A 24,222-nucleotide genomic window follows, 5' to 3' on the forward strand; every position below is an offset into this window, starting at 1 on the left:
GGGCGGGGGGAAGGGAGGGCGGCGAGGCCTGGGCCCGCGGCGCGCGCCCCGGGGCGGCAGAGGAGGGGGTGTCCGGAAAGGGCGGCGCCTCCCGCGGGAAGGGAGGCGGCAGGGCCGGCCGGCGGCGGGGCGAGGCCCCCGGGAAGGCCGAGGAGAACGGGCCGGGCACCGCCGGGGCGGGGGCAGAGGGGGCCTGGCCGAGGCGCGACGGGAGCAGGGGGAGAGGGGCCCGGGAGGGGGCGGGGCCCGCCTTACCTCCCGCGCGGCGGCGGCTCCTGCCTCGCCTGCTTGGAGCGCGCGCAGCCCCGGCCCCTCGCGCCGGACACCGCTGCCCGCGGGTGGGGAGGCGGTGGCCGAGCTCGCCCCAGCCCCGCACTCCCGGACTGGCCCCGCCCACTCCCTCGCTCCGCCGCCTCCATTGGCCCAGCCGCCTCCAACTGGAAGGCCCCGCCCCCTCCAGGACCCGTGGCGGCCAATCCCCAGCGACCACCCCTTCGCATTCGCTACCGGCCTTAAAAGAGGGCATGGCCGCCCCCCCATTGGCTGAGATTTAACCCATGCCTTCGGCTTTCTACTGGCTCCCACAGCTTGCAATCGTCCCCCTGCCGCTTTCTGATTGGCCTGATCCAAGGCTACGGCAGCACGTCGCCTCGCCTGCTTCTCGCGCTTAGCCGCCGCTGAAGGAGATGGGATTGGCTGGAGGGGCGTGAGGGTAGCCGCTTCTCATTGGCTGCTGGGCGACAGGGTCGCCGTCCTCGTGCGCTACGCCCTTGGGACGCCGACGTGATGACGCACGAGCGGCCGGGCCTGGCTCCCAAGATGGCGGCGCGCAGGGCGCGGAGGCTGGGCTGTCGTTAGCGGCTCCGCGCTCCGGTGGGGTTCCCTCTTCCGCGCGTGTCCTGTGAGTGCCGGGGTCTGGGCCGGGGCCGTCCGCCCTCCTGGGCCACCCGCTGGCGAGAGCCGGGGCCTGGGGAAGGGAGTGGGGAGGCCGAGGCCGGGGAGCGAGCGCCTCCCCGGGCACCGGCAGCCTGGTCTGCAGCGGGCGGGCCGGGCCGGGGAGGAGCTGAGCACTCGCGGACGGTTTTGGGGCTGCAGGGGACGGCGCTGGGCTCTGGGCCGCTGGCCCGTGTGTGGCGGGGTGTAAAAAACCCGGGGTCGAGCTGCTGCGGTCTGCTCCGTGCTAACGGGGTGCGCAGACAGGCAGGAGAAAAACTGCTGTTGTTCGTTTCGGTCGCCGCGGTTTGGATTGGGATGCTTGAGGCGGTTCTTTCGGGGCATGTTCGGGCTGATGGCTTCTGTTCCCGGTTTCGTGTTCGGGAATGCTTTCGCCGCCGATAGAAGCAGGTCTCGTCGCTTCGGGCCATTTTAGCGTTAGTGGGGTTCTAAACTGTTCAGAGCGTTAGGAAGCAAAGACACCTGTGAAGAACAACCGTAACAGTTGCAAAAATAACGCCTTCTTGGTAAAAGCGGTGGGAGCGTGTGGTCGTGGCACAGAGCTGTTTTGTTGGCCCTAGAAATAGTTTTAAGTAGCCGTTCGGTTATTCGTGGCAGAGTTTGGGTTGGTCTGTCACTGGTGCTATTAGTTCTGAAGGTTCTTCCAAAACCGGCGTGGAACAAAGAGTTTCCTTTATCTCACAAAAGAGAAACTTAGTGAGGATGCGCGAGGTGCTGATTGCAGGCGGAGTTTTTCTGGCAGTTCGTGTGATCTTTCCTCTGTTTTCAAAAGGGAAACATCTGGAAAATTAACAGCTTAACTTTAAGAGTTTGAAGTTTAGGTCTTCCTCGAACTCTTTTGCTTAGAGCAAACGTATTGCATCATATGTTAATCGCCGTTTGTTACGCAGACCTTTGCAGGTGACTGCCATACTTTGTGCATAGCATCTGTAGTTTATTGGATTACACTAAGAGTAGTTTTGTGCCTGAAAGAAGTAAAGGCAACGAGACGTTCTTCATTCTGTCTTTGAATTGAGGCGTGACTGAACATCATAACTCATACGTCATAACTCAAACACTGGAAAGTTATCTGCAGAGCTTTGCGCTGTAAATATACACGTGCAAAGGGCTGGTCAGCACAGGAAAGCAGCACACTCTTTGAGTGTAATCAACTGCCTTGTTTTGGGGACAACTTTAGATGGCACCTTATCCTACAGACTCACATCTGTTGTCTTAATCTTAGTATGTGAAAGAGCGCTACTTTTGTTATCTTATTTTTTGCTTCAAGTAATACAAGTACAGACCACTTCACAAAGCTTTTTGCCAAGTGGTTGCTGCTGTCTTACCACTCAGGGATGTTTGGGAGACCAGCTGAGTGTTTACATTGCCGTTCAGACTGACCTAACTTATGTGTGTCCTAGTTATGAATAGTGAGTTGATTTCCCCTTCCAGCTTCTCAAATCTTGTTGCTGCTGTCACTGAATTGTTTTCCCTTATTTTGTGGTCAAAGTAGGTGAAAGTAGTTCTACTAAGAGGTAACAGATATCGTTGGTAATACATTCTTGAAGTTTCTTTATTAAACAGCTAATAGCAAAGATAACCTATGCCTATTTCTTTGAATTGCATTTGCAGTATGTGGGGAAGGTAAGGGCAAGGTTAAACATTGCTTCTCTGTGAGCATGGAAAAAGTCCCTTCCAATGGGCAAGGTTAAATACTACTCCTCTTTACTCATCTTTGAGCATGGGGGTGGAAAAAAAGTTCCCTCCATTTATAAAGAAATCCCTTTTTCTTTTCTTGAAGGTTCTGAAGCGACTACCTGAAGACTTATTTTTTGAAAACTTAAAAAGCAAGAACAATTCTGTTTTAATAAATGAAGGAGAATAAAGAAAATTCCAGCCCTTCTGTAAACTTGGTAAACCTGGACCATACAAAGCCATGTTGGTACTGGGATAAGAAAGACTTGGCACATACACCGTCGCAGCTAGAAGGGCTTGATCCAGCTACTGAGGCACGATACCGCAGGGAGGGGGCCAGATTCATATTCGATGTGGGAACACGTTTAGGGCTGTATCCTTTGAACTCTTATTGGTATGAAATGTCTTTGAGTGGGGATTTTCAGAATAAAATGTACAACAAATGACGTTATGTGCTTAGTTAGCTGTGCAAAGGTTTCTTGATCATGAATCAAAAATCTTTTTGAGCTTTCTTGCCTTTTGGTTTAATGTGTTCCTACACCTTTTTTATCCATTCCTTGGGTAAACAAGATTTCAGCTGAACCCCTTTGGCAGTAGAGAAATAAGGTGATATAGACTTGCCAATTAAGGATAACTTGGCAGTTGTCGGACTTGGTCTTTTACTGCATGAATCTACATAACTTCTCAAATTTTGAGTTTTACATTCATTTTTCTACATATTTTGCCTCTGAGGCTTCTAACCTCTGCCTCCCCAGTCTTTGTGGGTTTTTTTTTTGTTTTGTTTTGTTGTTTTTTTTGTTTGTTTAGGTTGGGATTCACAACTTTGTATACATTAGTAATTTCTCTCTGCTGTCCTACTGTCTCATAGACTGCTGCTTAAACTTTTGGCTTTCTGTACTGCTGTGCTTCTTTTAATGTCCTCAGTTCTATGCTTAATAAAACCTAGTGAAGATGAAATTTTACTCTTCTCCTTCAAGAGAAGAATAGGGAGCATGTTCAGATTTTATTTGCATTTGTAGTTGTGAATGTTAATAACTTCCATCCACACCAGCACTTTAATGTGAAGTGATATTTGTTCTGTTCCTTCATGCACCTACTGCTGGTTTTGACCTTCCATGAAGCAGGTATGTTTTAACATGAGGATGACCTTGCATGGGTCCTTCTATAAATATGATCATGACTTTGGACACTTCAATGAATGCTCTAGTTATCAACTTGCATCTGGGCTGAATCACAGTATTTACATAGCCTTAAGGGGATTTGTGGCTTTTTTTCTCCTAAAGCTCCTGTTTTACTTGCAGTGTTTTCTGACTGGTCACTGAACAGACAGTCACTTGAGGTACTTGATACAGCAGAATGTACCTTTTCCTTTGTGCATGTTTGGTTTTAAATTTGTTTAATGGTCTGTTTGAAAGTCCTTATTCTGCACCACAGACATTATGATACTCTAGCAACCGGAATAATTTATTTCCATCGATTTTATATGTTTCATTCCTTCAAACAATTCCCAAGATATGTAAGTATTTGCAGTATTGATGACTTGATACAGTGATTGCACTAGGCATGGACTGTTTGAAATGGTGAAAAGTCACTTTGGTACTACTGCTGTCCACTGCTCTGAATGATGAAAAATAAGCATTTTATCTTTTAATCATTTCAGCTTAAAATACACTGTTCTTGCTTGTTTACATATTTCTATTTATACTTAGAAACGTGTTTATATTGACATTGCAGTTATGTCATGCTGATACCATTCTCTAGAAAGAGCAAAAGCTGTAGATCTGGCACTCCTGTGTTGGCTAAAAGAAAAGAAAAAAATGTAATACCATCTTACAGCTGCCTGACAGACAATACTGAACCAGGTCAAATTCTGCTTTGGGTTTCTGACCTTGAAGTAAAGCTGTGCAAAATGGACAGTCCTCCAAATTCTCTATTTTTCCTTTGAGAAAGTGAAAGTTTAAATTAACACTATAGTAAAATTAGAACTTAATATGCTTGTTAAATCTTTCCTGTGAAACTTTTACAGAACTGTTAATGGAAGCTCACAGTGCTTTTATACAACACTGTACTATATCGCACATCTACATGAAGACAACATTTTGAAAGCACTTTCTTTTTTTAGGTGACAGGAGCCTGCTGTCTCTTTCTGGCAGGAAAAGTTGAAGAAACACCTAAGAAATGTAAAGATATAATTAAAACAGCTCGTAGCTTGCTAAATGATGTACAGTTTGGACAATTTGGAGATGATCCAAAGGTAAAAATATTCATGTTGAAATTGATTTCATCCTATTGTACTCCAGCAAAGTGACATACATTTATTGGAGCACTGGCTGATTCTCAGTTGTTCTGAATTATATGTTCAGCATGCATTTATAGCTCTTCTGGGTAGTATGGTAGGTAATAATGAAAAGAATTCGTGTTAATAGAAGTAGCTTTGGGAGCGTACTGGGATAATTGTATAAAAAGTTTACATTTGATTTTATGTAAATTCTGATGTTATTTTCCAAATTAAAGTGAATTCGAGTAATTCCAGTCAGAGCTAGAAATGTCATCAAGACATAAATCATATTTGACAGTCTTAATGGCGTTTTAGGAAGCAATTTATGGCAAAACTTGAGAGAACTACATCTCAAAGTATTGAAACGTTTCCTGTTTACAGTATTGGACTTAGCAAAACTATGCTTCTCAAAATTTGTGTATTAAAAATAGCAGAAGGATCTGAAACTTGGGAGAGAAGTGTGGTGAGAGCTTCCCTTTTTGTTGTGATTTTTGTATATTTGACACTTTCATGCTGTGTCTGGTTCAGTTCTTTCCTACATGAAAGAAAAGGAGTTTTAAACACTGCATTCCCTCTCCTGCCCCAAATAAATGTGAAGAAAAAGTATCTGGGTTTAAAATAGTGTTTAAGTTGGAGACATTTCTGTTCTGCTTGGAGACAAACCCTAATTAAGCAAAAGCAGACCAACATGTTTGCCTGGAGATGCTTTGTAGTCATGCTTTATACCAGCATAAAACATTTGTGAATAGAAGAATGAGCAATATTGTGGCTATCTTGTTACCTTCTCTAGGAAGAAGTGATGGTCCTTGAAAGAATCTTACTGCAAACAATAAAGTTTGATTTGCAAGTGGAACATCCATACCAATTTCTTCTCAAGTATGCTAAACAACTCAAAGGTAAAATATTACAGGGTGAGCAAGTAATGTCTGTGGTTAATTTTCAGAACTAAATTTACATGAGCAGTGCATGAGTATTCTATTCCAAACTATTTGTCCTTCCTAATAATTCTATTTCTTAGAACTTTTCTGATTGTTTTTCAGGAGACAAAAATAAAATTCAAAAACTGGTTCAAATGGCCTGGACATTTGTCAATGACAGGTAAGATACTTCTAGGAAACCTTTTGAAAATGACATAGTTACTGTTGCTTACTTTATTCTGAGATTAGATATTTCTCTGACAAATGCTTGTTGCATGTTTTCTGCTTGTTATATGTTTTCTTGATGGTATTAGTCAATTTTTCTTTCCATTATTTCTATGATAGTTCCATTGAGCAAGGAATCTAGGAGGAGTATAGAAGTAGACCATTAAGACCTTTGCAATTTTGTGGTAGTGATTTAATGCTGCTTTAAAAAAAAGTTACTGTTTGAGAGGACCAAACCAAATTACAGATCTCTGGGACAGAAGCCATCTTGGCCAATCTGAGATATGTGGCACATTGTGAGAAAAGAAATCACTTCCCAAATTTCATTGCGTTGGTCAACATTTTTTTTTTTTATTTTTAAGCGATTTTTTGGCAATAGTAAACTAGCCATTAAATTTGGTGAAGAGTAGAGTTTTCAGTGCTAGATTTACAATTTCTTGAATAATGGATTTGCAATACAAGGATCAAATCAATTAACAGGGGTGTGTGTAGAAGCACTTTTCATGTGTGGTGTGGTACTGGAACAAAACCAGACCAACAACTCGATAAACTTTAGTCTTTTTGAGGAGGATTCTAGAGAGCTGGGCAAGTTAATTCACCAAGGACCGTTAAATGTAGTTTTTAATTTCTATAGCAAACCCTTAGGAAAATATGTAAGTGGCCTGACTATTCAGAAATGCTGAGTGCATTGCTCTCAGTCATACCTATAGTAGTAGAGCACCATTAAAAAAAGAGGTGCATTTTTATTCTGTTGCCTAATTTGAAGTAGCCCAGTGTGGGTCCAAATTCTACAGATATCAACTAAACTCTGCAAATTAATTTTCGCAAAATGTTGCTTAGTGTATTTGGATGTCAAGAGATATTTACTTCAACTGCTACCAGTCTTGCAGGTAATGATCTCATAGGTGGAACAAAAATACAGCTTGATTGTCACTGTGAAGTTTGTCAGGGAAAACTTCTGCTATGTGTCGATCAAACTTTGGACGCTACTGTATTTGGAATTAGATGGTGTTTAATAATTCAAGAAATTTAATAATTTAAGAAAATGCCCTTCAGGAAAACATTAGTATGCAGTTGGAGTGGTTATTTCAAATAATACTTATCTCTGTTCTTGAGAGGCTGTCTTTGTGTTTACTTAATAAGCGGCATATTAGAAGTGCACTTGTTTTCTAGGTTCCTGGGAAAATAGTTCTATACTTTGCACTACAGGCCTTTAGAATAGGGAGTTCTGTTCTTATGCAGCCGCAGTACATCCGCCAGGTAAATGTCATGAAAGTAGTAAGAAATCAGTGTTTTAAGAGGTAGTTCTTGTGTCTTTTACTGTTCACTGCTGTTTGCCTGATTCTGACAGTATTTAAGTATCCCATTGGCCTTCTGTTACATGTAGCCCACTGGAGAGAAAACGGGTGTAAACCGCTGCCTTGGCTACTATGTTGGTGCACTTAAGGACATAGTGAATTCAGCAGTGAATTGTCAGAAACTTAGGTGGCTAGCTGGATGTAAAATTATTTAAGCAGATCCTATGTTACAGAATCTGTAGAGGAAAAAGAAAAAAGGGAAAATGTTGTAAATATAAAGTTAATATCATGAAACAGTAACTTTTGATTATGACAGGAACTTACTCAGTTAATATCAATAATTCCCATAATATCAGTGATTATAACATTAGCTTTAACAAAGGCTATTCAAGAAATAACCTTTTCCAGATTTTACAGCTTGATCTAAAACTTGTATCATGCTTGACAAGTTGCTTTACAAGTTCATGTTGGCTGTTCTGTGGTTTTTTTTCAGTACTTGTTTACATTTTGTTGAAAAACATTTGGAGACTCTAAAATCCAAATGTGTACATCATTTGCTAACCGACGTAATGCAGTGAGAGCACACTTGTGTAGCAAGGAACATGAACACTGTATTTAGTTAACACTACAGGTGACACTAGAGTGGAATGTAGCTGCCCGTACTTGGAGTATAAGGCTGTCTTTTTCCCTCTTCTTCCACACCCGTGTAGTGTTAGGTTTTCTGTTTTTGAACTCCAAATTGATGTTTATATGTGGTGTATTATTTCTGCAGACATATGCCCTCTGTATTATCTGTATAAAATTGCCTTGTTTCATGATAGCAGTAGTGCAGAAAAGTTTAGTCTTGTAAACTTTTGTTTAACAAGGCTATTTCTGGGTTTCTCTGTTAAAATTGTCTGGGATGTTAAAGTGTGGTGGGATTTTATACCCTGTTAGTTATAGCTGTCGTACATTAAAATTCTATACCTCAACAATCAGAATTATCTTCAGGGTTGTGTTTTTTGGGTTTGTTTTGTTTTATGTTCCAGTCTGTGCACTACCCTGTCACTGCAGTGGGAACCTGAGATCATAGCTGTTGCAGTTATGTACTTAGCAGGCCGTTTGTGTAAGTTTGAAATACAGGAATGGACATCAAAACCAATGTACAGACGATGGTGGGAGCAATTTGTCCAAGATGTTCCTGTTGATGTTCTGGAAGGTATGAAAGCATTTGCCACAAACAGAGGAGTGTTTTCTTTAACAGTGTGATCTAAGTCATAAATAAATGCAAATTTCTTTCTATCTGCATTTTAGTCAAAATAATAATGTGTAGAGTATGTAACACAGGTCATATGTGCTATGCTTTAACCAGGTGTTTAATTAAACTCACTAGACTGGCTTAGTTTGGAAGCGTCTTCAGTTATCATGATTCGTCTTCTGGTCAATATTTGCTTTACTACTTGTTTCAATAATAACACAGCTAATTAGCTGTGAAATTGTCATGGTGTGCGTGTTGTTTTCTTTTCTTAATGATTCCCTTCTCCCGATTTTAAATAAGCAGCTCTGCAAGCACTGGAACTCGTGGAGCCTGGTTTCCAGTGGCTTTCTGGTTGATGATTGACTTCTAACCAAATTATACTAGGTTTGCAATCACATTTTATGGTGTACCACAATTGAGGAACAGATTATGGGGGATGAATTCTGGGACAGGTTGTGTGTGTGAATGCTGATAGGGGTTGAATTATCGTTTTTTTCATCCATACAGACATCTTAATACTATTTCCTTTGTATGTATTGCTTGTATTTACCTGTTGCCTGTACTCTTGAGAGAACCTTAGGAAGTTTGTAAAATGCAGCAGGACCTCTCTTGACTCTGAAGTAAACTATGGTTATGTGGCCTCTAATTTGTCTTTGCCAAAGTTTTTGCTAACTTACATGGTACAAACGTCAGACAAAAGCATACTTCTAGTTCCATAAATTGCTTTAGAAACCTTCCTTAAAGATTGATGCTTGTCACAATCTGGCATTTGGTTCTAAGGAATTTTTAAGTGAAGCAGTATGTGTAGCTGTTCAGGTGGTTTAGCCTTTGCTGTTCTTATAACTTTTAAGTGAATACCATACAGTTCTGGTGATTTCTAAAATGGTTACTTGCTCTGTATCATTGCTTTTTTCAGAGCTGCTTCAGTTTTGGATAGGTCCTCTGCCAAATCCATGCCAAACAGGGTTATAGAATGGGAATCTCTCCAGTTTCTGCTGCTGCATCAGTGAATGCTCATGGGAAGAACTCACTTAGCTTTTTAGAAGGGTTTTCCTTTCCCTGAATGCTGCTCTTGCACCTGGTTATCAGTTGGTCCTACATGTTTTCTGACAGACCTTTAGCTCCTAACATGCTGGAAGAAGAATTTAGTACTAGTCCTTTATTTATCTTCCTGAAACGTTTTTGACTGATCTGACTAGACACCTATGTTTTAACATATAATATTCCTTCATTCACTTTTTTACTGTGTTACTATCGTGTTCTTACGCTGTTACCTTTCTTTCCAAGCACACAATAATGATGTAAGGTGTATTAGTTCTGAGTCACCTTGTTGTTGTTCTTCTGGAGGATGCGTGTATACATCTACGTATAGTTCAGCATAGGCAGAAGAAAGTCATAAATGCAAGTAAAAATTGGAAAATAGTGTGCTTTTAAAAAAGTCAAATCTGTGGTCATTGTAACAGTGAGTAATATTTGCAATGAATTTCTCTGAAGTTAATGTCCGGTAAAAAACTTGGTTGTTTGTTGTGTATTAAATGTACACTTGTACGTTATGGGTGTAAAATTTAATTTTTTTTTTTTTTTAAGACATCTGTCATCAGATCCTGGATCTGTACTCACAGGGAAAACAGCAGATGCCTCATCATACTCCTCACCAGTTGCAGCAGCCACCATCTCTTCAATCTACACCCCAGGCACCTACTGTACAGCAATCGCAGCAATCCCAGAGTTCAGAGCAATCACAGACTCAGCAGCAAAAAGAGTCACAACAGTCAGCACAACAGCAGCAGCAGCAGCAAACACAACCACAGCAGTCTAAAAAGCCTTCTCCCCAGTCAAGTCCTCCTAGACAGATCAAAAGACCAGCAGTAAGTTTAACTTTGAACTTTAACTTGCATTTTTATTTTCAAGCTGATCTGATGTCCATTTGATTTAAAGGCTGCAGCGTGCAGCCTTTAAAGCCTTGTTTGCTTCAAGAATGAGCCTGGTAATTAATTTTGTATGGTAGACTTCCATCAGTTATATGGCAAGTATGTTAGTGTAGAACAGCCTTGATAGTTTTGGCATGCCACATTCTCATTCCAGTTGAGGCAAAGCCAATGGAGAGGCATTTAAGTTAGCATGAGCTGTTAAGGTTTCAGCTGTTTGTGGTTCTGTGCTGTCAAATTTTCTTGTTTTCACTATTAAGCAGGCTTGATTTAGGGAAGGTCTCTTGTGCCATACCTGAATGTAGAGATGTGCACAATGCTGATGAAGATGTTATTTGACTCTCTGGTCTTTGATTACAAATGTAAGAGAATGGTGACTTCTAAAAGTATGTCAAAATTCTTTAAGAAGTCTTTCAAAATAATCTGGTAACAGTAGAAGCCTATAAATGCATTATACATTAAAGTCTGACTTTGTCTGTATTATCACCTCATCACTGAAAATAAGAGGGTACACTGGCAGTTGGATAATATGACAAGTACTGTGAATGCTTTTCCACAGTCATAAAGTTCAAATGAAGCTTTCAGACTTTCATCTACACTTTCTGTGGTGTTGTTTTTTTTTTTTTTCACTTGTAAGTTATTAAAAAAAAATTGTTAAAGTGTTACCCAAATCTTCTTGCATGTACTTAGTAAGAAAAGTGTTTTCAGAAGTAAAATGTTTGGAACAAGTCCATTTAGGAAGTAAATTTTCTATACCTTTTACAGCTTTTGCTCTAGCTTGTAGTTAATGCGTGCCCAAACTAGAGAACAGACATCAAGGGAAAAGAAAACACAACCAACAAACAAAACCAAAATGCCAGGGAGAAACAACAAATGATGGAATTGGAAGAGTGCAGCGTCTTCATGATAGAAGCCTCCCAAAAATCAAAAAATGTAACTGTGTAAAACCTTGGTCTTGGAATTGCAAGATACAGCCTACTACTAAAGGCATAAAATGTGCACTGAAATATATAGTTCTTGCACTGAACTTCAAGTTGTTCAGGACAGAAGGCTGATAAAATGTATTAATTAGCTTGAAAATTGCGAGAGCTCTTTATAGGTACTATATATTTCTTTTCATACTTTTTCTACCATCAGCACGAATTCTGCTTGGGTTGTCAGATCTGTAGGGCAGGGAACTCTTTTCTTACTTCAACAAAAATGTCTGGGACAGCTTGGCACATCAGAAACTATAAACAACAGTTTGGATTTTTCTCTGTGTGTCCATCTGGTTACAAGTTGTTATGAATGCTTGTTAATTCACCTAAAGGCTTTACCTCTACAGCTCTGCTGATTTCACCGTATCCCTCGTGTTAATGAACTACCTCGTGGAAAAAAGTGATGCCTTTTGCATGAATAGTATCTGTTGTTCTTTAACAATCGCCTCTGGTGAAGCCATCAAAGCAACTTACCTTTTCTTGAAATCAAGTTTGAGGTCCATCACATAATAATTGAGAAAGTGAGTAGTACAGATAAAAAGATGAGTCTTGGTACACTGTAGGCATCCAGAGCAAATGTAAAGCAAAGGGCGACTCAGTAGGAGTTTTGTAGGAGAACAGCACAAACAGCTTGAATTTGAGAAAAGCAAATGTGATGATCTGAAATCATTCTTTCTCCAGAAAGCAGTCCGGGAGAACAAGATGTGTAGCGTTTGAAAGATTTCCTTGGTGCTTCTAAAATGTTCTTGAGTTAGATGTACCATAAGCCTTATGTAGAGTGTTTGCCTCCTTCTATAAATGGGGCTTTGCATGACTTCTCAGTTAGTTTGTACGGAACGTAAATACACTTTGTTCCTGGAGGCCAGATTTTCCATTTACATGAACTCTTATAACTCCATTACCTTCTGCTGAGCCAAGATACTTTCAAGCAGCTGAGGCATTGGCCCATGACTTACAAACCCATAACAGATGTCTAAAGCATCTGCATGTCCTCTGCATCTCTAGTGGTGAAGAGCACTTGAATGTTCAGTTGACTTCACTAAAAATATACTGGTGAATCATTAGATAGAACTAGTATATTTAGTTTGATTGAACTAGAGATTATTAGTGGGAACAATTTTAATGCATGTAGAAACAGCACTAAAAGAACAATTCCATTGTGGTATGGATTTTGAGCTTATTATGAAAGTACTAAATAACAGTCAGCGTGCTAATAAATAATGTTGACCCTGGGATGTCATGGCTGGAGCAGTACAAACTACAGTGCAGTAGAAGGACAAAAAAAAAGCTTGTCTATTTTAGCAGCTGCCATTATTAGAGAAGTGATTTAAATTTTTATAGGCTTTGGTTTTGTTGCTTCTTGATTCTTTTTTTCTTTCCTTTTTCCTTTAGCATAAATACAGTTTAATCTGATGTTTGTTTTTCTGTCACTGTTTGGCTCCAGTTGCTTGTTCCAGTCTAATGGTGTACCTCAATGAAATTATTTTCTGAACATTGCTCCATGTTGACAAATGCACAAAAATTGAATTGCTTGCCACTTGAAGTGATCAAGTGACTTCACAGAATGAGTGATTTTTGGAAGTGTTGCAATAAGTAGTAGGGACTTACTTCTATTTGAAATAGATCTGATGTTTGCATGCAGTTTTACAGGGAAGGAATTTAGAGCTAGAAAATCAACAAATGACCACCCAAGTAAAATAAAGACAGCAGCTATGTCTGTGAGAGTCACTCAGGAAAATATGTATGTTTAGAATGGGAAGGTAAAGATTGTCCTTAAAAAGCAGGAGAGCAGCTGGGAAGAGATGAATTGAAATGACTATCAAAGGAATATAAGAACTATGTAGCCTCGAGCAGGCCTTGCGTACCTTTGTAATAGACAGCAAAAAATTTTGAGAATACCCATCAGAATTAAGGAAAATTCATTGTTCAAGTTTGAGTGAAATATATGTCCATTCTTGCTGTGGAAAGTAAAGTGATGGGAACTGAGCAACAGTTTGTGATTAAAGACACTAGAGGTAAATTGTCCCTTAAAATCCCCCTTCGATTTAAAAGACAGAGAAGCTGTGTGCCATAGCCCTCTGACTTTTATAATCGATTTCAAAGATGTTTGTAACTAAGCTTATTGTACTTAAAATTTCAGTTAGGTTTTCTGCTTTTCTCGAAGACCATCAACTAGCCATCTGAGTTGGACTAAGCAAGCTGGACAGATTTTTCTTGCTCCCTTGTCAGTGATTCTTTAAAAAAAACCACAACAAAACATCAGGTGTCCAGAGAAGGGCAACGAAGCTGGTGAGGGGTCTAGAGAACAAGTCTTATGAGGAGCGATTGAGGAAGCTGGAGCTGTTTCGTCTGGAGAAGAGGAGGCTGAGGGGAGACCTTCTTGCTCTCTACAGCTACCTGAAGGGCGGTTGTAGTGAGGCAGGTATTGATGTCTTCTCCCAGGTAACTAGCGATAGGACAGGAGGCAATGGCCTCAAGCTGCATCAGGGGAGGTTTAGATTGGATATTAGGAAAAATTTCTTTACTGAAAGAGTGGTCAGGCATTGGAACAGGCTGCCTAGGGAGGTGGTGGAGTCACCATCCCTGGAGGTGTTTAAAAAACGTGTAGGTGTGGCACTTCAGGGTATGGTTTAGTAGGCATGGTGGTGTTGGGTGGATGGTTGGACTTGATGATCTTAGAGGTCTTTTCCAACCTATGATTCTATGAACATAAAAACCCAGCCAACCAGGAACTTGTGATTGGAAGGATGATGTGAGGTTTTGTGGGTTTTGCTTAGTGTGCATGTTTTTTTTTTTTTTTTGGTGGTGTTTTTTTGTTTGTTTTTTTTTTTTTTTTCCCCTGGCATAACGTTTGGCTTTTATACAGTGCTTTCCATCTGAAGGCTTCTGAAATGTTTTACAGTGAGCAACACATCCACTGCCCTCCTGTCCTGATAAATAAAGCATAAAGGCCTGAAGTGATTTTGGCAAAGGCTGAAAGACAGGTCAAAGCAGAATTGGGAACAGCGGCCAAGTCTTTTGCTTTCAGCTCGGTGAGCAGGGTACCGGACCATGACATATGTGCAGTGGATGATAAATAAATTAAATGAGATGTAATACTGAACAGTGAGAACAGCAGGAAATGCTGTATCTAAAATAGCTATTTTTACAGTCTCTTCATTCTGCCAGTTGAGCTGAGCTTTCCCAGTGTGATTTGACTTTGTTCAGTGTTCGTGTTGCACCTGACTAAAGAGATTTGACATTATTAGCTTCCTAATAAAAATATAGGACTGAATAAAGGGCTTATCCTGCCTCCTTTTAGGGGAGGGAGGAGGAAACTGGTTCTGAGTTGGAAACTGGTTCTGGTTTAGTTAGATCTGTACAAAAGCTCCTCAGCAGGCTGTAAGTTGTTTCCTACTTTGCATGCTCGTTACCGTTTTAAAATGCTTTGTATTTTGTAAACAGGCTGTATCTCCAAAAGAAGAAACAAAGACATCAGGTAAATGTTAATATTCTATTTATATTACTTTCATTTTACTGCTTTAACCAGAATAAGTCATTTGCTGATGTGCGCTTAGTTTGTTTGCTTACAGGTTTGGCAGTTCTAAGCTATTTTGATCCTAATAATGTATCTTTAAATATATACTGTAACTGTTTTTAAAATGTTTCTAACTGCAAAACTTGAAAAAACAAAGTATAACTGTGCCCCAAGAGTCCCTTAGTACAGTCCTTTCAGTCGAAGTCTTGCTACACTACTCAACTCTCAATTTAGAACTCCATGCATCATTTGGAGTAGTTCTTCAGCAACCTGTGGGACCTTGAAGTGACTGAAGGTACCATGTCATTAAATAGCTGCACTAATAATAAGTCTGGTGGTAATCAGTGGGGTTTGTAATCAGTTGTTGGCATGGCTGCCAGTAAAAGGCATTTTGTATCAATCTATAGTCGAGCTAAAGAAATGCTTCATGGCAGTGATCACATCTAGTTCTTTTTGTTTGTTTGTTTGGGGTTTTTTCTTCATTTTGCTCTTTTGGAACAATGTATTTCAGGATAGCTAGGATGTGATTCTGTAACCTTTCCAAAGTCAGTCTGGCACTTCTCCCTCTCTGGCTCTGCGGATAGGTTCCAGAGAGCTGTCTCTTCTTCCTCCTCTCTCCTGTGCAATTGCCATTTTGTTTGATGTCTAGACACACGTTCCCCTAGCAGAGCATAGTTCAACAACTTCTGAGATTGTCCTGGCAGTGTTCAGGGCCAGGTTGGATGGAGCTCTGAGCAACCTGGTCTGGTGGAAGATGTCCTTGCTCATGGCAGGGTGGTCTGAACCAGATGATCTTCAAGGTCCCTTCCAACCCTTACCATTCTGTGATTCTATTTACAAGTTACAGTTTGGGGCTAGAAAATGTACATGTGCTCATCTTCACTTACATACTGTTATTGGGACACTTTGTTCCTAGTTACAAAATACATAGCTTGAACTTGTAGTTTGCATGTGTTCTTTTGGAAGACTTGTATGTGATACTTGATGCCACTTATACAAAGGTGTTGATTTTAGTTTTGTTTATTAAACATCCCTAGTATATAGGATTTCCACTGTTGCATAATGTAATATAATATGATAATCATTAGCATAAGACCAGAGCTGGAATTTGGAAAATACTGCAAAGCAATAGCCAGTAAGAACTTTCAAATGTTTTTTAGAACCACCACCACCATCTAAAATTCCTAAAATTGAAACTTCACATCCACCAATACCTCCTGCACATCCACCTCCAGGTAAGCTTTTATTTTCTTAAATATATTTACTCTTGCTGTTAATTGTGTTGCTTTTCATTCAGATGGTGGTAACGATGTAGGGGCAGGGGTTGTGGCCTTGGTTAATCAGCTTGGCAAGTAAAAGCATTAGGTAGATAAGCTCTAGAGGGCATTTCATCTTAGTAGCACAGCTTTTTCTAGACAGATGCAAACAAGTTATGATGGAAACAAGACTATACTAGGTGGGCAAAGGCAAAACAAGGCTGTGACTGTTAAAGGCCTAGAAAACTAAAACTAATTGTCACTAGCTGGCAAAAAGGGACTTAATGGCATCTGCCATCCTTTTGAGAACATTATATTACTAGCATAGCTTCCAACTGTTGTATAGAAGTCCTCCATGTTACATCTTTAGTATAGAAATTCTGCAGGTGTGTAACTTCTACATAAGCAGGATGCTTTCTTTGCTGTGTCCTGAAGAGGACTTTCATCTGCCAGAGAACTTTTAATACTGCACACATGCCTTACGTTTGCAAAATAAACTGTACCATTGTAAAAATGTGCTTCCAGCACCTTGATGCATTAGCTGTCCTTCCAGTGACCCTTAAATATGACATAAATATTTTATAGAGCAAGGTCCATAATGTAACTCTAAGATGACAGCTTCTTACAGGGAATTACAAGAGAGAAGAACAGTGCTCTGAAATATAGTAGGACCATTTTTTCCCATTTGTTAAAATCTAATTAAGAATGAAGGGGTTCTTCCAAATACCATGTTCATTATTCCTTCAGTTGTTAAATCATGAATGCCCATCTTGCATCAATGATTCTAAAAATGAGCAAATGGGGAAATTACTGCCTGCTATAATTTAGGAGCTGGAAGTCATTGAAATCATAGGTACACAGCCAGCATACCCACCTTGCATGATCTAATCGCGTAGCGGTCCTAGGGGACAATTTTGCTGTTAAAATTATGACTGCGTAGATGAGGTAAATCCTATTTAGGCAGGTAATGAATTTGCTTCCCTTGTTATCCAAATTTTTCGCATTAGAGTTTCTTTATACAAGCAAATCATTGTATAAACACTGAAACATTTTAAGAACGGTCTTTAGAGGCCATCTCTTGTATTTTGGGGCTCTGAGGAAGAATCAGGTGAAAACTAAGAATATTTAGTGGCCAAATGAACAGAAGTACTAGAAGGTAGATTTATCTCAAAGTCCATTTAGCGTTGTCAGTTTAGTTCCTGCATGTCACTGGAAATGACTGCCCTATATCTGCTTGTAATAACTTTTCTTACTGAACAACGTTTTAGATATTCATATATACAAGCAAGATGGATGTCAAATTGCCCCAAACTCTTTTTTGTTGGGTACTTTAATACGGGCTGTATGGCTGTACAGAGATGTTGCCATTAGGTCAGTTGTCTTATTGTCGTATTCCTTGCTTTATAATGTCTGCATTGAGAGGAAAAAAACAAATAGACAGAAAAAAGACGGTTTAAAGCATGTTTTTCCCAGAAATGGCCAAGTATAATATGGTAGAATTCTGACCTTTTTGTGAACTTCCCCTGACTGTCAGGTACCAAGTTCCTTGAAACCAGTCAGTGGAACAAAGCTAATCAGATTTCGTGTCCCAAGCAATCTATCGCACTTTCTTACTTACCCTCCAGTTTTCATTTTTTTTCTTTTTTTTTCTCTTTTTTGGTAAAGAGGTTTAGAACTGAGTGTTGCAGACCTGAGATTTTGGCCTGTTTTCTCAAATAGTATTTTGCAAGATGGGGTGGCAAGTGAAGTGCAGAGGGTAATCCCAGGCCACCTCCTGGAGTATAAAAGAGGTAGAAGGGAGGCCTGGAGTAAAGAAGATGGAAACACTGATCAAAAGATTTTTGGCATCTTGGGTCCCATGACTTTTAAAATCTGCTAGTTGTGATTCTGTCCATCCAGTCTGCTAATTTCTGCTGATTGTAGAACAATATTTAAATTATAAGAACATAGTAACAAAAATGGAAGATGTATTTAACTTTTAGAATGGGAAAAGTTGAACTTGGAGTTTTGTTACGCAGCTAAGTTATTTTCTAGTGATGGAAGAAGGTCTGACTGGATGCCATATGGCATTCGGAGACTTGGAGAATGGAGTCCTCTTTTGATATGTCAACTGGAAGAAAAATATAAAGTATTCAGAAGCTGTTATAGCCACTGTCCTTCAAAAAAATAATATTTTCTTTTCTAGAGCGCAAGCCTCCTTTGACAACTGCAGTTTCACTGGGGGAAGCAGAGCAATCTACTACCGTGGACTCAGTAGATATGCCAAAGGTCCAGATTCCTCCCCCTGCTCATCCTGCCCCAGTACATCAACCTCCACCTCTGCCGCATCGTCCCCCACCCCCACCCCCCACCAGTTATATTACAGGGATGTCTACTACAAATTCTTATATGTCAGGGGAGGGTTATCAAAGTCTTCAGTCAATGATGAAAACAGAAGGACCAACTTACGGAGCTTTACCGCCGGCCTACGGACCACCAACTCACCTACCATATCATCCTCATGTCTATCCTCCCAACCCTCCACCACCAGTTCCACCTCCACCCCCTACTTCATTCCCCCCACCCAATATTCCACCTCCTACTCCTGGATATCCTCCTCCACCTACATACAACCCTAATTTCCCACCTCCAAGACTGCCTCCAACTCATGCAGTACCACCTCATCCACCTCCCGGGCTGGGAATGCCACCAGCTAGCTACCCCCCGCCCACTGTTCCCCCAGGTGGGCAGCCACCTGTACCACCTCCAATCCCACCGCCGGGTATGCCACCTGTAGCAGGACTTGGGCGTGCTACGTGGATGAGATAGCATGAGGTCATTTGCACGATAGCCCTTTATGTTGAGTAGGCAGGAGTAGCTAGCCAAAACCTACATTGTAAAGATGAAGAGGAGGGTAATTTGTATAACTTAGATGAAGAAATGAGGTGATGAAATGAAAATTTAGCTGATCTGTTTGCAGTATTGTTTATGGTGAGTTATATAGGCTTCTAGATTTTAATCAGCTTTGCAGTATCTATTCTAACTTTATACATTTGACTTAAGTTTAAATTGTCTTGAGTTATTCCAGCACTGGACTACTTTGTACTAGCGAAACCCAGCCATATTGGCTCAATTATATCAGTAAGAAGACAATTTCCTTCTAGAAATCAGTGCCTATTTTTGAGTATAGAAATAGCCAGATACCATGAAATTTCATCTACAGTAAGAAACTTCATTTTTAGTAATAATTAAAACAACACGATGTCAAGCATAAAAGCTACTTTATTTAAGAGAGATTCTGAATGCTAGCTGACTGGAATCATTTTGAGGTGTTTGCCTTGCTGATATTTTTGTTTTGGAATGTACTGGTATCTTAAAGTATTGTATGTTTACACCTATTTGCAAATTCCTGTACATAATATATATATTTTCTAAGTGTGAAAGTCTGAATGTAACAACCTGCTGTGATGTACATCCTGGTTATAAATGGGACTACTTTGCTGACATCTACCCAAATAAAATTGGTTCTGAATTCAGTGGATTTCCAGGGTTTTCATACTAGTTCAGAATTCATAACTATGGTACTTACTGCAAGATATTTCAGCAGTGGTCTCCCAAATGTTATTCATCAGTTTATTTAAAAAGAAGGTATTTTATTTTATTCAACTAGAAGTATACACTATCACAATCAATCTCTTACTTCATTTTTACTAAAATATTTCAAATGAATGTTTTACACACATTATCAAAAAAATCTGTACTATTACTTTCCCTCCCCAAAAAAGCCAGAGTGGTTCAATAATAGGTAAAAACGCGTGCTAAGGTCTAAAGAATTTTGCTATATACACAACAGCAGGTGCTAACTTTTCCAGTTCTTTGTAAGTCATATACAGAAAATATAGCAGGGCTGTAAGATCACAGGTTTAACAGAAATCAAACTTTAAACTGATTTCTAAAGCAGCACAAATAGACTTTCCCCACATTATGAAAAATATACAGTTTTATCACTTTACAGTCATGCACTTTGAAAAAGATCAGTAGTACTCTTCCCCCACCGTTTCTAAAAAGGTAAAAGGTCACTTTAACACTGATTTCTTTTAGTATCTAATATTTGGACAAAAATGTGCCATTCTCAAACAAGGTTGTGCTGAGCAGTCTTACCAAGTTGCAAAGACCCAACTGAAGCTGGTTACACCGCAGCACTTCAGAAACTTCCATGGAAATGCCGCTTACTTCAGTCACTCCACCAAAAGTCAAGGATGTGATTTTACTTTCCTTAAGCAAGCAAAGTCCATTTGTAAACAGTGGATGCTTTCTTTGCCAGAGGATTGCAGAACCCAGGGCTTCAATCTTGAGGAAATTAACTTGGACTGCTGCCCCAATACATAAATTTAGTGGCTGCTGTTTCAAGGGATGCTCCCCTCCAACCTCATTTTCAAAGCTCCTCAGGTACTTTTTGCTGAAGACTTAGCGCATAGGGAAGTAAGTTTAAATGTGTGTATAAAACATCTTTTTAGACAACTGCAAATTCAGCACCCAAGTCGTCCTGTAAAGTCACTGAGCATCATTTTACCCCAGGAAGACACTTTATAGCTCAAACAGAGCTAAGTGTGAAGAGTAGCAAGCCTAAAAACCCCCAGACAGTAACATCCCAATGTACAGCACTGATGTGTTCTGCAAAATCAGTGATGCACATCCTGCACTGAAGATTTATGCTGTCAAATGGAATCTTAGAAAATCAGGACAGACCCTAAGAGTACCAGATTGTTGAGCTGAACTACTGGCTACCCTGTGAACGGGCTCTTCAGGATTTGCAGCACTAACGGACTTCAGCTGCAGCACCATTTCCCTTGTAGGTGAGATCTGCAGGTGGAAGAAAACAAGCTTTGCTTGAAGTCATTAAATAGATTTTTGGGAGAGATTTGATAGCAGGGAATATCTGAACAAGAATTAAATAGCTGGTGAGACGAGTAATCCGACTAGTACAGCTCTTGTTGAGAGGACTTGCTAGTCTAATGCATTCCTAAAACAGCAAGCATGTCATCAACACAGTTAACTCTCTACAAGTGCTGCCAACATTTGCATTGTTTTAGTTAAAATTCACTGATATAAATTCACCTTGTTCCCAATATGCTTAAATTCCCTGCTTTATCCAGCGATTAGATGACACCAAATCTTAAATGGGCTCTCAAGCAGATAAATTAAAGTAACCCTCTGTACGGCATTAGGTGTTAAGGAAGAACGATGCCTCTGCTTTACATCACCTTTCCTGGTACAAAAATCTCACGGTATAAATTGTACAGGAGGAAGACAAGTGATCAGTGGTCAGTAGAAACTGGAGGTCAAAACAAAAAGCTAAGAGGAGGAAATCCAGAATCCTCTAAAGATGCTATATTTTAAAGGAGACAGACTCTAGAATGGATTTTTCCAGATACACTGGGTGTAAATATTACTAGATTTAGAGTTACCTAGCTCAGTGTTCGCTGACTGAGCCCGAGTAAGAAAGAAACTACTGGTGAGTGTGTGAGTGAGAGCATGCGTGTGTGTTTTGGAGGTGCTTCTTGGTTTGTGGTTTGTTTTTTTTTTTTCCCCCCAAATAACCTACTCATCTTGGCTGTTACAGTTTTATTCTGCAATGAAGAATGACATGGTGGTTACTCTTACTGGTTACTATGTAGTTTGGTTGTATTCCCTCTCTGTTTTTTTACTGGTCTCAGCTCTGACACTCCAAATTCTTCACCCAGGCAGCTAGATTATTGTATACCATGGCACCAAATACCTTTCATAACTTGCAGGATGGACTCCTTGGTATTGTATCGGTGCCCCACGTTAATACAATACTACAAGTCAAAAACTCAACTGGTAGAACAAATTAATTTAAGAGGAAGAACTCATCCAGTTAATTCATCTGTCTGTAGCTGTGACTGATTGATTATGAAGAACAAAAAGAAAGTGATGGTGTTTGAGGGCATTAAATCTTTGAACTAATCACTAAAATAAATGCAACTTTTGAAGAGGAAGCTTTGATCTTTTCACATGCCTGTCTTTAAAATTATTTTACACCAATTATTTTAATAAACAAGCCCTGCTTCCTTGGACTACTGGGAAAGAACATCTAATAAAATACAGGGGCAGCTGCTGTGACAACTTGGAAAAGAAGGAGGTCAATTTCTTACGACTATACAAGCAGCTACTCCACAATAGCAAAATATAAGTCCCATTGTTTTACATACAACCATTAGAAGAAGGAAAACCCCCATTGTTTTGGTTCATTAACAAAAATAAAGCTTGAATGGCAGGAAGTAGTCTCACCCGACAGTCCATATTCACGGAGTTTTTATTCAGCTCTGCAAGGTGGTTGTTTGGTTACCTTACGCAGGAACCAGTATAGGTGAGGGATCCAGCAGGAACATAAAAAAAACCACCAAACCCAATTCTTCGTTCTGTGAAAGATGAGCTGCTTTTGAAGATCCTGTGAAAGCCTCAAGCCCTGTTAGGACCGCAGTTTCTGCTGAATTATTCTGTAGTAAAAGCTTTACAGGAAAAGTGTTGCCATATTTGTAGGGAATACTGGTGTGTGTCTAAGTGACTTCAGTTCATTCACATTACAACTGCAGAAATCTTGTGTCATTTGTTCACGAAAAATAGTTTGTTAACAGCAGCTGCAGAGTCTCCAGCCTTTCTGTACGCTTGTGTGATGAGCACCACCGCACGACAGACCGCGTGGCACCGCTGGTCTCCGCTCGCCACTCCTTATTGTACACCGCCTTGTGAAAACAGGGGCATGTCGCTCTTCAAAATAAGGCCCTCCAAAGAAAGCGTTAGCAGCTGGGGAGCTTGGCAGGCAGTAAGACAACAAATTCAGGTTGCTCTTTCCTTGGAAGATGGTGCCTGGAGCCACTAACCCAGCCTACGAATCACTGACAAGCGGGTGACCCGGAGTGATACAAACCGTGACTTCTCCGCAGGTTAAAGGTTCTTCTTGTTCCTCTTAGAAATTCTCCCGAGTTAGTTAATTCTACAAACAGACCGTTACAACAAAGCAGGTTTGAACTACAATACAAATGATGCGAGTCTGGCGTTATTGGATGGTTACCCATTGAACCAGAGCACCACGGCCTGGAAATCAGGCCTTTAGCTGCCATATTTACACTATTGTTACAAAAAAAAGCCAAAAAAAAAAAGGAAAGCAAAAAAGGAAACCCTGAAAAAAACTCAACCCCAACTCCCACAGAACAGGCAGCCAGAAATGCTGAGCTCTGCATCTTCAGTCTTCACAGAATCAATCACTTCCAGCCTCTGGGACGGAGTTCCTACAAGGGACCCTTGAACTGGTTTCCTGACAGATGTTGCCTGATGGAGGGTTTGGAGCTCGCAGCATCCCCCAGCTTTCGCCAGACAACCTGTAAGAGAAAGTAAAGGGGGGGGGGGGGGGGGGGCAGGGGAGAAAAAGACCAGGATTAAAAAAAAAAAAAACAAAGCCGCTGATAAGTTGTGGTATTTTCATAATTGCAGGCTGAAAGTCAAAATGAGCTGTTTCCTAGAGGTGGGCTGTATTTCTCAGCAGAGCCACTGGATGGCATCTGTGCACCAATTTCCAAGGGAAAAAAACATGGATGCATTTTTCTAATTAGTCTCTCTTGAAATTATAACCATTTTTGCCTGGGGTAATAGTACAAAACAAATACACTAGGTTCAGAAGTGAAGTTCAACGGTAGGTCAGTCCTGCCATGCTTACAGAAATGATGTTACCGTGAACAGAAAAGATAATGAAAAAGATAACGATTAAAATTTTATATATATATATATACACACACATATGAATTTCTAAACCCATACATTTTATCACTTTAGTGGCACTGGGGTAAGGAAGGCTATTTTTTTTAAAAATAAACTGCAAAGCACTTCATAGCTGCCTTGAGTCTACATGAAATGAATATTTAAAGAAAAAAACCAGCTGATGATACACAACAGAGTCCATT

General features: G+C 40.4%; 3 protein-coding genes across 4 annotated transcripts in view; 1 reads left to right on the forward strand and 2 right to left on the reverse strand.

Moving 5' to 3' along the window:
* SETD3 (SET domain containing 3, actin N3(tau)-histidine methyltransferase) overlaps nt 1-366 on the reverse strand; it is a 64,530-nt gene extending 64,164 nt beyond the window's left edge. Inside the window, exon 1 of the mRNA XM_075426424.1 lies at nt 256-366. The gene's annotated coding sequence lies outside the window, so the exon portion shown is untranslated. The remainder of the gene's footprint in view (nt 1-255) is intronic.
* A 418-nt stretch (nt 367-784) lies between these two features.
* On the forward strand, nt 785-19,781 carry CCNK (cyclin K). Of its 2 annotated transcripts, none has more exons than XM_075426426.1 (11): nt 785-901; nt 2,735-3,001; nt 4,063-4,144; nt 4,751-4,882; nt 5,697-5,802; nt 5,947-6,004; nt 8,375-8,544; nt 10,171-10,451; nt 14,933-14,966; nt 16,166-16,240; nt 18,447-19,781. In XM_075426426.1, exons 2-11 carry the CDS (start codon nt 2,805-2,807, stop codon nt 19,067-19,069), a joined length of 1,758 nt encoding a protein of 585 aa, XP_075282541.1. In that variant the 5' UTR covers nt 785-901; nt 2,735-2,804; the 3' UTR covers nt 19,070-19,781. The 2 variants fall into 2 exon arrangements, with proteins under 2 accessions (XP_075282541.1, XP_075282542.1); XM_075426427.1 differs by having other exon boundaries at nt 791-873.
* Nucleotides 19,746-24,222, reverse strand: part of CCDC85C (coiled-coil domain containing 85C) — a 119,474-nt gene continuing 114,997 nt past the window's right edge. Inside the window, exon 7 of the mRNA XM_075426428.1 lies at nt 19,746-23,643. Within this exon, the coding sequence (XP_075282543.1) occupies nt 23,554-23,643 (90 nt within the window). The 3' untranslated portion in view covers nt 19,746-23,553. The remainder of the gene's footprint in view (nt 23,644-24,222) is intronic.

Source organism: Opisthocomus hoazin, chromosome 7, assembly GCF_030867145.1.
Source record: "Opisthocomus hoazin isolate bOpiHoa1 chromosome 7, bOpiHoa1.hap1, whole genome shotgun sequence".
In the NCBI taxonomy this organism is placed as follows: domain Eukaryota; kingdom Metazoa; phylum Chordata; class Aves; order Opisthocomiformes; family Opisthocomidae; genus Opisthocomus; species Opisthocomus hoazin.

Excerpts from the sequence above, each read along its gene's own strand:
- CCNK (XM_075426426.1), top strand. The coding sequence starts at position 2,805 with ATGAAGGAGAATAAAGAAAATTCCAGCCCTTCTGTAAACTTGGTAAAC. Across the intron at positions 3,002-4,062 it reads GTGGGAACACGTTTAGGGCT|ACATTATGATACTCTAGCAA; the intron begins GTATCCTTTGAA and ends TCTGCACCACAG. Across the intron at positions 4,145-4,750 it reads TCAAACAATTCCCAAGATAT|GTGACAGGAGCCTGCTGTCT; the intron begins GTAAGTATTTGC and ends TTCTTTTTTTAG.